The sequence below is a fragment of the Urtica dioica genome, chromosome 2 (genome assembly GCF_054948205.1).
Source record: "Urtica dioica subsp. dioica isolate 48M chromosome 2, U.dioica_male_clone48M_v1_H2, whole genome shotgun sequence".
NCBI lineage: Eukaryota > Viridiplantae > Streptophyta > Magnoliopsida > Rosales > Urticaceae > Urtica > Urtica dioica.
The window spans coordinates 51,639,676-51,655,503 of NC_142757.1; the positions used below are offsets into that span (position 1 = coordinate 51,639,676).

Sequence of the window (15,828 nt, forward strand, 5' to 3'; positions counted from 1 at the left end):
AAAATCAGACCAATGCCATGGATACAAAAATGCTATTTTATTAAAATATTATTGCAATTTGTTTCGCAACAACTATTAAGTAAATAATATGATATTTTATTATTATTATATTTAGTGATAATAATACCTTGTTTACTGTCACATTTGTTAACTTTTGCGAAACACAGGTCATAAATGAACTATCTTTTTTTATTTTTATTTTATAAAAGACTCCTTAAGAGAATATATTGATAAAATCCAAAAACTTAAATTATAAAATTATCACAAAAGAAATTCAAAAACTTTTATAAGAAAAAAATATAATGTGGATCACAAACAATGATAAATACAACAAAATAACTTATGAGTTACCCATCTGTGAAGGAAACCAGTCATTATCAGATTACTATACGAATTATGAACGAAAACATCGGTCTTTGCCTATTGCATATTGTGTTTTTAGGGTTTTTATCTGACTAAAATCCGCATCCAAAGAATAAATTCACATCTTAGATTAGAGATTCAGATTTGAAGAAAAATTCAAAATCACTGAGATTAAAGATCGAGCGGTATAAAAGTCAAATCTTATAAGTCTAAACTATTGAAACATATTCAAAACAGAAAGTAAAACATGAAGAAAAAAAACAATAAATAAAATTACATTTTTTTGTAGGTCGAAAATCTTCCATTGGTCAAAATCATCGGAGTCTTTTATTATAGGGAAAGAGATTATACTGAAAATTGAAAATCCAAACTTTGATTTTTGGGATAGAAAGGGACTGGATTTTTATAAATGAACTATCTTTCCAAAACCCTAAAAAGGAAGAAAAACATACCTAAGATACGTAGTTTTCATTTACCTTAGAGATAGTGTTTTTGGCTGTTTCTTGTTGCCTTGTTACCGATTTGAGTACCTTTTTCCTAACAGTGATGCAATTAATTCGGACCCAGAATTGTATGCATGCTTCTTCAGGAACATGTAAAAGCGACTTTAGCTCAGATATAGTACAGATTTTTTATATGATATCTTTTTTATGCAAAAATAACCTATGCATGTTTATATATATGCTCGCAGCAAATGTGGTCCAAGCTGAGTAAAAGTGCAACGCAATTTGGTTACAAAGGTGAGTTTCATAGGAAAATAAAAGAATACATATAGAATCCCCATAGTTTTCGATCAGAAAGAGATACTGCTGGTTTTGGTGAGAGGTTTTAGAGTTTTGTGGCCACATTTATTCAACTTTTGACTAATTTTCCTCTTTTTCATTATCTGTGTTTAAGGAAAGGATTGAAATGTCACTTTTTATGACGTTAGGTATAACCAATTTAAAATGGTTTAAAAGTTAGAAAAATGAGAAAAATATTTATGGACAGAAAAATGATTTTTTGAAGAAATCATTTTTATATATGCAGGTTTTTGAATTTTTAATTTTATAAAATAAGTGAATGAGTTCAAAACAAGTTACAGAATTTAGATTGAGAGATTAAAAAAAAAATATGGATTTTTATGTCTAAAATGATCGTAAGAGTAATTTTGACCAAAGAATCTCATTTACAATAAGAAAAGGTCTGTTGATCACATATTCATAATTGGTGATTTTAATTGAAATGACTGAAAGATACGTTTATCATTTATTTGGAAAATGGTTAAATTTATGATTGTAAAAAAAGTTAATTTGAAAGTATTATTGAATGTATGATTGTTTGCAAAATATGGATGAGCTTCGCATTACAAATTTTAAATGATATGATTCATGTTGCAAAGAAGTTGAAAAACGACATTATGTATGCAAATGACAGAAAGTACAAAATAGTATAAAATAGAATAAAAAATGACACTAATTACCCCTATATATTTTTAGACTGATAGTCTATTTCATTTCTTTCTCCTAGTAATGCTCTATATTTACATATAATTTACATTAATAAGGGGGACATTGTTTTGCAAACAAACTTGAAATGTGGCATATATGTAGGCCGCTAAAAAACAGAGTAAAAATGACATTATTTGCCATTACTTTGAGAATGATAGATCTTTATACCTCTTTCATATTTTTCTCTTAGTAATGCCATTTATTGACACAAAATTTTACACGAAAAAGGATTATTAACAAACATGAAATGATGCATATATGCTTACCACTAAAAAAATTGAGGCAACCATATTCAATATTTATTTTATTTTATTTTTTTAAAAAAAGATGGGTGACTGTCTACAAATCTCTATAATGGAAAGAAGACAAAAAAAAAAAAAATTGCATACACAAAAATGATAGAAATAAAAAAGCAACAAAACCTGTAAAAAATGATCATTAAGTATGATATAGTACTAGATGAATACCATTGATTCCTCGGTGAATAATTCAACCGCTAATCATATTATGAAAGTGTACACATCAAGGAAAAAAATGCCGTTTTCGTTGCCGTTTCGAGGCTCCTGATTTACGGAAAATAGTCATGCCGATGGAAAATCGAACGGAAAAAATGTGAAAAAGGACAAGTGAATTACCGTTTTCAAATGCCGTTTTCCATGGAGAATCGACGTGCCGATGGAAAACCGAACGGAAAAAATGTTGCATAATATGTTATTTATATATATATATATATATATATATGTATTCAATTTTTAACTATATTTTATAATATTTAATATTTAATTTATTTTGCACAAATATAATGTCAAATACATTTATTAAATTCAATCGCTCAACGTAATTATATTTAATTATTTATATCAAATACATATATAAATATAATTGTATAAATATGTATATACATATTTATATCTCTCTATAATTTGTAATTATATTTATATCAAATATATATATAGTTGTATCAAATTTTAAAATTTATACTAACTATACATTATAATTTTTAATATTTAATTATTTTTACACAAACATAATATCAAAAACTCTCATTAATATTAATTTCAACGTATTTATACCAATATATATATATAATTATATAAATGTTTATATACATATGTATATATATCTCTAATATATAAATGTTTATATATATCTCTAATATATATGAGATACATATTATATATTAATCTGCATAATATAAACTAAGATGTTGTCTGGTGTGGTGGTAAACGTCTGGACGTATGAATCAGAGCTCCTGAGTTCGAATCCCAAGACTCACTCAAATTTTTCTTATTTAACAAACGACATTTCGGCGAAAAAACGAGAAAAAACGAAAAACGACGATATTCGGCGAAAAACGACGACGAAACGAAAAACTTGCTCTTCGTCGGCCGTTGACCCACCGAAATGGAATTTCCAGCCGAAATTCCTGGAAATCCGGCGACATTTGATTCATTGGTACACATTAGCTCTCTTTCAGGATACTTAGATTCCGCATGTGTAAATTCCATTCAGAGGTGATCATACTTTGAATCCCCTAAAAATGAATATTTAAGTCTTGATTAGTATGAACGAACGAATCAAATAGCCCGAGAATATGACCTAGAAGTCTAGATACATTAATCACCGATCAAGTCTAATAGCGTTCCAACCAGAGTAGATGTTTCATACTGAAATAGAAACATCTAATCGAGTTACTTCATAAAATATCAACTGATTAATAACACTTCATTTACAAATGTTATTACTAAGAATTGAAATAACACTTCTAATTAAATAATAAAAATATCAACTGATTTATTAATTAGAAGTCGGAATTTACTATAATCATCTTACGTGGACAATATTTTTAACAAAAAATTAGAAAAATAGCCAACTTAAACGTTTGATATTGCTAAATAGCCAAGGTTTGGTAAATATTAAGTAAATAGCCATAAATGATGACGTGGCTCAATATGGCAGTGGCTATTTACTTGATATTTACGTTTGTAAATATATAAAAATGGCTATTTACTTACTATTTACCAAACCTTGGCTATTTAGCAATTCTCAACGTTTAAGTTGGCTATTTTGCTAAATTACCCTATTTTTAACACTTACCTCAACTCAAACACTCTTTTGAGAGTTTAACAAAGAATCAAAATAATGAGATCACTGCAAATCAAAACTACAAACTCCATCTCTGTAGAAATCGGTCACACCATTTGTTCCCAATCTAGCGAAAAGACAATCATAGACGCTCAATGTCGAAATACTTCCTACACTAAAAAACTCGAAGCATAAAATCGATAGCCGTTTGTAAATATACATAAGGGGAAGCTGAAAACTATTTAGGAGAATACTCATTTGACTATTTAAGATTAAATATAAACTTTCCATCTGACTATTTTTTATTTCTTACACCTAAGTTAAACATAGTCGAGTCACTAGCCCCAAGTTAAGAATACTCATGACTATTGATACACCTAAGTTAATATTTGGAACAAATTTTACGCAAAAATCCTGCAACTGACTTCGTCATTGTCATAGAATAGGACATCGTTAGGCCAAAATAGGTATATACACAATAATCAATAGGAGTAGACAAAAATTGATATCGTTAGTGTGGTCTCAATCGTCACTATAGTAGTATGGTACACATAGAACTACACTAACGAGGACATTTTGTCGTCTCTATAGATCAAATTACTTTTATTTTGTCGTCTCTATATGATTATTAAGGATGTTAACGACATATAAGTAGTGTTTTGCCGAGGAAATATATATATATAGCTTAGTTAGAAAAATGGATGGAATAGATTCTCATTCATATTGCTAATATAGATTCCTATTCATAGTGCTTATGGAGAATTACAGATCAATTTTAGAAAAATCTTAATTAAGTACCTCAACTACTAAGTTGACTCTTTTTCATATTACATATGATGGTTCCGAAAATGCTTCATACAACAAGAACACTAAAGACACATCTACATCGCTATACATTTAAAGTTTAAACAACAAATTTATGAGTATTTTCAATGGAAACCCTCAAACTTTCATTTTAAGGATTTTTGGACCTTTAATGGAGAACTCTAAATTCTCATTGTGGGAGTTTCAATAGTGCACCCTCATATTTGAGGTATTTGAGGGAGCACTATTTCAATCTTAAAAAATTATTGTTAAATTATTTAATAGTCTTATTCTTTATATAAATTGTTAAAAATTACCCCATTTTCCAAAATTTAATATAATATTTTATTTTTTGGTGCATAATGATAAATATATTTTAAAATTATGTTATATTATTATTCGTATGTAATTTCATCTTTTTATTTATGTTTTATTATAATGTCACTTTATATTGTGCATGTTTTATTTTTATTTATGGAGGTATAACAATATTCAATATTATTAAATATTAAGGTTTAATATGCAATAAAGATAAATTTTTAGGGATAAATTTGAGGGTCCCCATTGGAGTTGAGAGCCTTTAAACTCTCATATGGAGATTTAAGGATCCTCAAAATGATGGTTCCTATTGGAGATGCTCAGTGAAAGTTTGTAAATTACTTATAAATAGCTAATTTTTCGCTAATTATAAATAAATACCTATCCAAATGATGTGTCACGTGGATAATTCTAGCATTATATATATATATATATATATACATTTTTGTGTATTATATAAACTTTGATATTTACGTAAATACTCACAATTAACGAAAAAATGACTATATATCGATTTTATTATGTTTATAAGATTATATATCTAGAGAAACCAAAACTCGAGCATAATTAGACCTAAAGAAACTAATAAGACCCTAATTGCAAAGCCCAAACTAGAAATTAAAACTTGAAAGAAAATACTATTTTATTTGCACTGAAAAATAACTCTTACAATTCCAAATTAGAAAAATAGTTATTTTATGATGCGAACAATAGTGTTAAACTTACTAATGGCTGAATCATAAACATAATAAAACTGTATGAAATTGTTCAATAGTCACATATGAATAAAATTATGGATAAATTACACTATTGCCCCCTCAACTATGACGTTGATAACGTTTCACCCCCTGAATTATGAAATCTTACACGACAAATCTTAAAATCCTACATTGTAACAAACATCTCCTTCTGTCAGGTTTTATTAACGGAAGTCGTTACTTTGGTCACGTTTCCAGCACGTGAATTGGTATATGAGTGACATTACATTAATACCCTTATTTATACTTGTTAAAAACAAAAAAAAAATGTGTTGTTATATATTTATTCCTTCGTTTATACAGGACTGAATCAAAATCCCCAAATTTTTCCCATCAAATCCCTCATATTTTTTCATTTGTTCGGTCCTCAATCCATCAGCCTCATTATCATCAATCAGTTTCTTCAATAGAGCTTTAAATTCTCTCTTTCTCTATAGTGACGACCACGGTGAACCCAAGTTTCTTTCCTCCTCCATACTCGAACTCGCTGTCTCCAAGTTCCCGCTGCCAAAAAAAAAAAAACGCCATCGTCTTTGCTACCAAAAATCGATTATAAATCCCGTTGTTCTCTTCACCAACGGCGAGGGAATAGATTTGGAAGGCCTCGCCAATATCGATGTTGCTTCCGTCGTCAATTCTCGCCCCCAAATTCTTTATGCTTAGTTACGTCGCTGTCAAATTTTGAATTTCTTCATCTTTCTAGTTTTTCTTGGTCGACAATGGAGATGGATTGGATTTGCTAAAAGTTGATGATGGATTCATAATTTTCTTTCTTTTTTGTTTGGGTGAGTTGTAGATTGGAAAGATAGAGAGAGACATAGAGATGTGTGAGTCACATATGCTAACAGCTAAACGCTAGTCTTTTTTGGAAAGAATATGTGTATGTGTGTTTGTGTGGATTTACCGATTTTTATCAAAAAAAAATTGTATGTGTTTGTGCATATGTATACATATGTTTGTGTATATCATGAAAACATAGAGATACTAATAAAAACATTTGATTATTTATATATAACCAGAATAATAATAATAAAAAAACTAAAAAAATTAATGAAGAAAAAAAATACTTCTTTACCTTTAATGATTTCACACCGTCAAGTAGATTTGGGGATTTAGGGGTTTCAATGTGGAGAAAAGAGTAACGAGGCACAAAATAAATAAAAGTAATAATTTTTTAATTGTACAATTACCGATTTACCCTTTAAACACTTGACAACCATTAATAAAATCTGACAGAAGGAGATGTTTGTTACAATGTAGGATTTTAAGGTCTGTCGTGTAAGATTTCATAATTCAGGGGGTGAAACGTTATCAACGTCATAGTTGAGGGGGCAATAGTGTAATTTATCCTAAAATTATAGCTTAACTATTTTAATATTAAAAGTATAGCCCAAACTTTTCATTCCCGAATATGTTCAAAAGTAAATCAAATTAACCATTTGAATAAATTAAATTAACAAAAAATTATGAAAATCATTCTTGGTTGAACTTCTTTTTCCTGAGCTTCATGCTGGCATTTAATAACTTTTTAAAGCAAATAAAATTAATCATCGCAATAAATTAAATTAACAAAAATTATGCTATTTTCTTCATTATTTGATAGTTGAACTTGAAATGAAAGTTTACTTTCCAATAATATTGTACATGTAATATGACTATTATATATTAATTGAGTTTCAATTTGTAGTATGTCTTTGCTCCGATTATAGAATATGATGCATTGTGAAACAAGGAGTGTCTAATGATGACAACAAACAAAAGAAAAAAGACCCCTAATTTAATTAGTCTAGTCATAATTTTACACATCATCTAATGTGAGATTGTGGTTCGCATATTCCTACTAGAACAATTGATGAGAAGAATAGTATTTTATACATATTAAAAATGAGAAAGGAAAAGAGTTGGCCTTAAAATACTTGAAAGACTCTCTCCCCAAAAGAATGCTCTCCGTACATGAGGGTCCGTCTGACAACTTGATCTCGAACGCCGGTGACTCTTCCTAATATGCCGAGCTCCTTGGTTTTATCGGCCTCAAGTGGGATTCCTGTGGTCCCTGGGGTGTGTTTTGCCCCTGTATCCTCTTTTTAGGATCCTCACGCTCTTTACGATATGAGCTCTGGTATTGACAGCGACGATTTGGGGGAGCTGGCCCACACCATCACCACTTTCTCGGCTTTTGACCTGGCTCCTGAAGAAACTCCGGATACCCACCCGACGCCTGAGACTGATCACATCCTCTTGGGGAAGCTCCTTACTGACTGACCGACATGGAAAAGTACCTTGGTGGCGGTATTGAACAGGGTCTGGAAAACAACGGCAGCTTGGTCATTAACAGAGGTTAAACCAGGGCTGTTTCGCTTTACTTTTCGTTTGCAGAAAGATCGAGATCACATACTCGCTAATTTCCCCTGGACGGTGAAGGGGACGCACCTCCTTATCCAACCTTGGCCAGAGAATCTCAGTTTGGAAGAATTGAGTTTTCTTAAATGCCCGTTTTGGGTTCATCTCATTGGTTTACCCCCGGCAATGATACACACCCAGAGCGCTTTGAAGTTAGCCAGTTTGTTTGGGGAGGCCTTGGATTATCGGGTGAAGGCCGGAACTCGGTTTGCATCGTCTCTCTGCCTCCGAGTGAATGTCCTGGTCACCAAGCCTTTTTTTCCGGGTTTTTTCCTGGAAAGACCGAACCTCCCTCCCCTGTGGATCCAAGCAAAGTTTGAGAATCTGGGAATCTTTTGCTTTACCTGTGGTGTCCTCGGCCATAGCCAAGGTGACTGTCCCCGGAGGAAGGAGGCGCGCTTGGAAAAATCTGGATTTCCGGCAGTGCCTTTGTATGGCGATTGGATCCACCATCTCTCGCAAACCGCGTCTTGCTTCACGAATGGCGGCCGGAAAACCTCACCGCCGTTAGCCCAGGCCGAGGAGAGAGAGTCTGGGTACGAGAGAGACGTTGGAGCATCTGCAAAAAGTACACCTCGGGATGCACGCCCACTGAAGTCAACCACCGAGAAGTGCTCCGGATCAGACCTGGGAACCTGTGTGCCTGGGGCTCCTCTTCCTGGTGGTGTCGGCGAGTCACGTCCTACTTTTGCCACTTCGGCTGATACTGAGGAGCTGGACCGCCTGAAGGTAGGAAAGGGTAATATGTCCTTATCTCTTTTGGGAGGCACGAGTACAAATGAGATACAGATGAGAGAGAGTAGGGTTTATGCTAAGGGCTCCAAGTTGGGCCTTGGGCCGGATCTTATGGGAACAGGCCCTCTAGGCACACCTAAATCTCCCATCTCTCCTTCTCGGGCTGAGAATAATGGGCCCGGGCTGGCTGGGCCCATCCTATTCCTATCCCTCAAAGGGTGAAGTCCTTGCTTTCTCGGCCCATCTGCAGAAGTCCTTTTTTGGCGACGGTCACAGAAATGCTAAGGTTATTTAAAAAAAAGAAATGTTTCCCAGAGGAAGGGAGCTTCGCTGGTCCACACACCGACCCGAACTGCCTATAAGTCGAGGAAACGAGGTTGCCACGCTACTTCCCTCCCTCCCCAGGAGGAAACACCGGCTGCTCTACCTGCTCCCCCCCACTCACGACGCGATTGGCGACGTAGGTCTTTCTGAAGGTGCAGCAGCTGCGGTCCCCGTAACCAATCTGGTTTGTTCTCCGACCCGTGGAGATGAGACCGATTGCTCTATTCCCAGGATATCGGCGCCCTCCTCGGAGATGGGCGACCGGGCGCAATGATAGGTTTGATTTGGAACGTCCAAGGGCTGAAAGGCCCTGGGACGATGAATGCCCTCCGGGATCACATCAAAGTCCATAACCCGGATTTCATTTTCTTGTCGGAAACAAAATCTTCAAAGCTTTATGTGGAGAGATTGCGTTTCTCTTTGGGATTCGGGGGATGTTTTGCGGTGGACCGGGTGGGCATGAGCGGTGGGTTGGTGCTCTACTGGAAAGAAGACAAAGACATTTGTATTGACTCTTTTTCTAGATTTCACATTGAAGCAAGATGTATGGAAACTAATGCGAAGGGATGGCGGTTTATGGGGGTTTACGGGAATCCGAACCCTTCTCAGCATCGTTTTACGTGGGAACTCCTCCGGAAAGTGCATGGCTTGTCTCAGGGGCCATGGCTTTGTGGAGGAGATTTCAACGAAATAGTCTATAATTTCGAAAAACAAGGGGGGACCCCGAAGGAGGCAGGGTCTTTGAGAGCCTTTAGATGCGCGCTTGACGAGTGTAATCTTGAAGACGTGGGCTATTCCGGGGACCCGTTCACTTGGAGGAGTAAGAAGTCGGCGGAGGCCACAGTCGAGAGACTCGATAAGTGTGTAGCGAATGGGGATTGGCTGGAGGCTTTTCCCCGTGCCAAGGTTACCCATCTCGATTTCTGGGGCTCCGACCACCAACCCCTCCTCTTGGCGCCCGAGGGGGAGAGTCCGGGATCATCGCAAGGTCCTCGGCGGAGATATAAGAGATTTTTCTTTGAAGAGGCTTGGTGCGAGGAGCAAGAGTGTGAAGAGATCATCGAGAAGACTTGGAGATCGGGGTATAGGCGAGCCGTGAAGGAATGTACCAGCTCTCTTTCTTCTTGGGGGAAGAACAAATTCTCTTATTTGAAGACGGAGATTGCCAAGCATAAGAGAGCCCTAGAAACCCTTAACTCCTCGACCTCAACGTTCGACTCGGAGGCGATAAGAAAGGAAGAGATGACTCTAAATGCCCTTTGCGAGAAGGAAGACAAGTATTGGCGCCAACGGAGCAAAGTGGCTTGGCTCCGGAGCGGGGACCGGAATACTAGCTTCTTCCACCGGAAAGCTAGCCTTAGGAGGAAGAAAAATTTCATATCCGGGCTGTTTGACTCCAACGACAATTGGACCGAAGACCTAAAGGTGGTTGAAGGTACGATTTCTAGCTATTTCTCGGATATTTTCTCCTCCTCACAGCCCTCTCCGAGAGACATTGATATAGTGACGAGCTGTTTGCGGCCCACGGTTACGAGGGAGATGAATGAGCTTCTTGCCGAAAAGTTCACTAACGAGGAAGTCAAAGGGGCGGTTTTCGACATCGGGGCTCTAAAGGCGCCGGGGCGGGACGGTCTCCCGGGACTTTTCTTCCAAAAGTTTTGGCACATAGTAGGTGATGAAGTAACCAAAGAGTGCTTGGGAATACTAAATGACAACCGGGAAATTGGGGACCACAATGATACCATCATCTCCCTCATTCCGAAAGTCAAGGAGCCTAAGAGGGTGAAGGATTTCCGACCAATTAGCTTATGCACCGTGCTCTACAAAATTGTCTCAAAATGCATTACTAAGCGGCTCCGGAAGACGATGACGGAGACAATTTCGGAGAATCAAAGCGCCTTTGTGGGGGGACGTCAAATCTTTGACAATATGATCGTGGGGTTTGAAGGGTCCCATTCTATGAGACTTGGTAGATTTGGCAACGGGAAATGTGGTGCTTTGAAGCTTGACATGTCGAATGCCTACGATCGAGTAGAATGGAACTACCTCGAGGCGGTCATGAGAAGCCTTGGGTATGAAGGGAAGTGGGTTGACTTGGTCATGAGATGTGTTAGATCGGTGCGTTTCACTCTCAATATCAACGGGACCATGGTCGGCAATATTATCCCCCAACGAGGACTCCGCCAAGGAGACCCCATCTCGCCTTTTTTATTCCTCTTTTGTTCGGAGGGATTATCGGCCATCTTTAAACGGGCGGAGAATCTTGGGAACCTTAGAGGATTAAGGTTCGGGAACCCGGGGGTTTTTGTGTCTCACTTGTTCTTCGCGGATGTTAGCTTGGTTTTTTTCAAAGCCAACGGGGAGGAAAGCCGGGAAGTGAAGACATGCCTTGAGACCTATGCACGAGCTTCCGGCCAAGTGATCAACTTCGACAAATCGGAAGTGTGCTTTGGAAAGAGTATTGGAAAAGACGATGGCGAAGACCTTGCACGTATTTTGGGGGTGCGGTTATCGGATGGTCATGACCGGTACTTGGGTCTCCCGATGACGGTGGGGCGATGCAAGAAAGAAGTGTTCCAATACATCCGAGACCGAGTTTGGGCCAAGATACGGAATTGGAAGAGTAATTTTTTCTCCGCGGCCGGTAAAGAGGTGATTATCAAAGCAATAATACAAGCTATCCCGAGCTATGTTATGTGTTGTTTCAAGCTTCCTAAGGGACTCATTAGCAAACTTCACCGCATGGCGGCTAACTTTTGGTGGGGAAGCGATGACAAGAAAATGAAGACTCATTGGGGGACGTGGGAAAAACTTTGTCGTCGTAAGTCCAAGGGGGGTTTGGGATTCCGGAATCTCGAGTGGTTTAATCAAGCCCTTCTCGCGAAGACCGTGTGGCGAGTGATCCGTTTTCCCGACTCTCTTGCCTCGCGAGTACTAAAGGGGTGTTATTTTCCCGACTCGTGCGTCCTCAACTCAAGTTGGACCTACAAAGCGTCGAGCATTTGGAATGGCATCCGTTGGGGGCGAAAAATCATTTTAGGAGGCTCTAGATGGAGGATTGGAACCGGGGACTTGGTTGATGCTAAGCGAGACCGATGGCTTCCCCGTGACGGGGGGTTTTGTGTTCGGGACCCTTCACGAATTCCGGATGGCATGAAGGTGTCGGAGTTTAAAGACGACTATGGGAGATGAAACGTCAATTTTCTTCGGGATATGCTTTGCGAGGACGATGTGGAAGCGGCTCTACGAATTCCGGAATCCCGGTCGTCTACGTTGGACGGTATTATATGGCACTATAGCTCCGATGGAGATTACTCGGTGCGAAGCGGGTACCGGGTTGCGAGCGACTCGTGGTGTGTGGTGGGTCCCTCCTCACCTCGTGATGTGGAGGCATGGTGGGGGCGTGTTTGGAAGCTTCGGGTGCCGCCGAAGGTTCGCATGTTCTTGTGGAGAGTGGCGAAGGATTGGATCCCTACCGTTGGTAATCTTGCGAATCGGGGTATGAAGATTGACTCCTCATGCCCTCGGTGTCCGAAAGGAACGGAATCTACCTATCACGCTCTGTGGGAATGTCGGGAGAGCATCATGGTGTGGAAATCTCTTGGTTGGTGGAAGATGATCAAGAACAACTTTTGTGGGGAGACTCTCGATCTCCTTATGTCCCTCACCTCGAGTCTACCCCTACAAGAGTTTGAGCTCCTCGCTATGGTTTTATGGGGGGTGTGGAATCGCCGAAATAAAATGATACACCACACTCCGGTGGGTTCTCCGGCCGATATCATCAACGATGCCATCGGGTTCCTTGGCGAGTTTCGACGACTGTCAGGCTGCCCGACCGTGACTCGGGGTGCTCCCCACCAAAAGGCCAAGGCCCGGTGGCCTCCTCCTCCTCCGGATACCGTGGCGGTGAGCGTTGACGCGGCGACCGGGAGTAACGGCGGGAATGACGGAGTGGGAGGGATTTTCCGGAATTCTTCTAGCATTGTTCTCCTTTCTTACAGTGCTCCCCTACACCGGAGCTACAGCCCCTTGATTTCGGAAGCAGTGGCGATTCAGCGAGGACTTGAAGAAGCTCTAAGCCGAGGGTTTACACGGGTGGTGGTGCAATCGGACTGCGAGACGATGGTGAAATTTATTCATGCTAATATGGAGCTGACGACGGAAGTTGGTCTGGTTTTGGTGGACATTTTTAACCTTATGAGTAATTTTTGCTGGTGTAAGGTGGTTTTTATTCCACGTGGCTGTAACTCTATTGCTCATATCCTTGCCAAGGAAGCTCTTTCTTTTGTTTCGGATGTAATTTGGAACTCTTTACCTCCTCTTGATTTACAAGAGCGAGTTTTGGTGGAAATGCCTAATGATAACTAAGGTCGGAGACCTGTTTTCTCAAAAAAAAAAAAAAAAGAGTTGGCCTTTACTTGTTTGTCAAGGACGGACAAGAGCCGAAGTTTCCTTTATGTATCTAGCAGTTATTGACTTTCCGTACAGAAGTGACGAATTTCATTACCAAAGCAATAAATTTCATTACCAATGCAATGACGCAACACGCAGGCTTTTTGGCCAAGGAATCAACTTCATTTGAGAAGCATAAAAAGAGACATTATTGTACTCAAATCCAACATCAAATCAAATTGAGTTTCAATCTTAGCAAAAGAGTTAGAGAATTTGAATCATAATGGGTGAAGAATTAAAGCTGTACGGCGCTTGGGCTAGCCCATTTTGCGGGAGAGTAGAGATGGCACTCAGATTGAAAGGCGTTGACTACGAATTCTACGGAGAAGATTTGACTAACAAGAGTCCTTCGCTTCTCAAATACAACCCGGTTCACAAAAAAATCCCGGTTTTCGTTCACAACGAAAGAGCCATCGCCGAGTCACTTGTCATCGTCGAATACATCGACGAGACATGGAAGAACTGCCCAATCCTCCCCGAAGACCCATTCGAACGAGCCCATGCTCGTTTTTGGGCTCGCTTCATCGATGAAAAGGTATGTTATTAATTAATTCCTTAATTAGGGAATTATTTGTCAACTTCAACGTAGTTTTTGGTCAATTATTTATACATGAACTTATTCTAGCTGCAAATAAATTTTATATTCTTATATTACTTATCTTAAGATGCTAACACAACAAAAAGAAATATAAGCTGAATGCCACGTGTTCAAAGTTCAAACCCAAATAGACTGATGATTTTAGAATTTTTTCTATATAATTTTTAATGGCCAAATTGTGAAAGGAGTAATAAAAAGGAATTTTGATGGATTTATAGTTGTAGTTATCTGCAGCAGCGTGGAATAAGAGTTTTTGATTACGTTGTTTCAATTTTCTACCATAAAAACATTTTTAATGTTGTTTATTTGTTAATTTTTTTTTTTTGGAATTTTAGTGTGTTCTGGCCTTGTGGAAAGCATGCTGGGAGAAGGAAGACCACGAAAAGAACGTGGAAGAAGCTATTGAGCTTCTAGAACATCTCGAGAATGAGCTCAAAGACAAGAAGTTCTACGGAGGTGAAACCCTTGGCCTTGCCGATATTGCTGCGAACTTCGTAGCATTTTGGCTTCGAGCGATTCAAGAGATCAATGAAGTCGAGATTCTGAGTGAAAAGAGATTTCCGAGGCTGTGCCGTTGGAGTGACGAGTTTGCGAATCACGATGTTTCCAAGCTATGTGCGCCTCCAAAGGACAAACTCAAGGCTTTTTTCCAATTAAATTATGGAGCCAGTGCTTCAAACTGAATTGGCCAAGAAAGAGCACTTTTATGAGTGTTAGGGAAACTTTTATTTTGTGTGTTGTTTGTGTTGTATTGTTTTTGTTTTTTTGTTTTTTTTTTTTTTTTTTGGGCTCAGATCTTGTGTTGTGTGTTTATTTCTATGAATAAATGGGTTTACATATTTATTTATTAATTCTTGTATTAATTGAGAAAATCATGTCCAAGACTTATTATCACGTTTGTACCACAATTAAGAACCTAATAGTCATTCACTCTAAATAAGATTACTCACAATCATAGAGCAGCATACACATGGAAGAACATAAACAATTTCACTATTCAAATTAGAAAATAAAATTGAAATGTTATTTTAATAATATTCGGATCTAGGGGTTTGATCTAGCTCTCAACGGATGCTTGGCTCTGAAATATAATACGCAAGTGTATGTTGTGATGGCGTTGAGATTTATGCCTACAAGGAGCTGAAAAACACTCATTGTAATATTTTTGATATAGACATTTTGTTGAATAATAGATAAATGCAAACATTTATTCTGATATATTATATGTTTATGATTATAAGTCTAAACAATTCAAACGGATGAAGAGGTAAGTATATACTTCACCTTTTTTGAGTTAGTTTAAAACGAATAATATTTAAGTCTTCATTAGCTATGAACGAACGAATCAAATAGCCCGAGAATATGACCTAGGAGTCTAGGACAATATTAAGATCAATTCTCATATGACTACCATAGTGACTTCAAATTGTGAGTTGTAATGGTTCCTTAGACATTACATCTTAAAGAAGTTTGTCTAGGGTGTGTACAAATTATCTTAATA

General features: G+C 37.8%; 1 protein-coding gene across 1 annotated transcript; it reads left to right on the plus strand.

The window, feature by feature from the left end:
* The first annotated feature begins 13,900 nt into the window (after window positions 1-13,900).
* Window positions 13,901-15,102, plus strand: LOC149405449 (putative glutathione S-transferase). Its single transcript, XM_089603440.1, has 2 exons — window positions 13,901-14,264; window positions 14,663-15,102. The coding sequence occupies exons 1-2, from the start codon at window positions 13,953-13,955 to the stop codon at window positions 15,008-15,010; spliced, it is 660 nt and encodes a 219-aa protein (XP_089459566.1). The 5' UTR covers window positions 13,901-13,952; the 3' UTR covers window positions 15,011-15,102.
* Window positions 15,103-15,828: the final 726 nt, after the last annotated feature.

Bases quoted from the DNA above. Each gene is read 5' to 3' on its own strand.
- LOC149405449 (XM_089603440.1), top strand. From the start codon at position 13,953: ATGGGTGAAGAATTAAAGCTGTACGGCGCTTGGGCTAGCCCATTTTGC. The intron at 14,265-14,662 runs GTATGTTATTAA...TTGGAATTTTAG, and splicing joins CTCGCTTCATCGATGAAAAG to TGTGTTCTGGCCTTGTGGAA.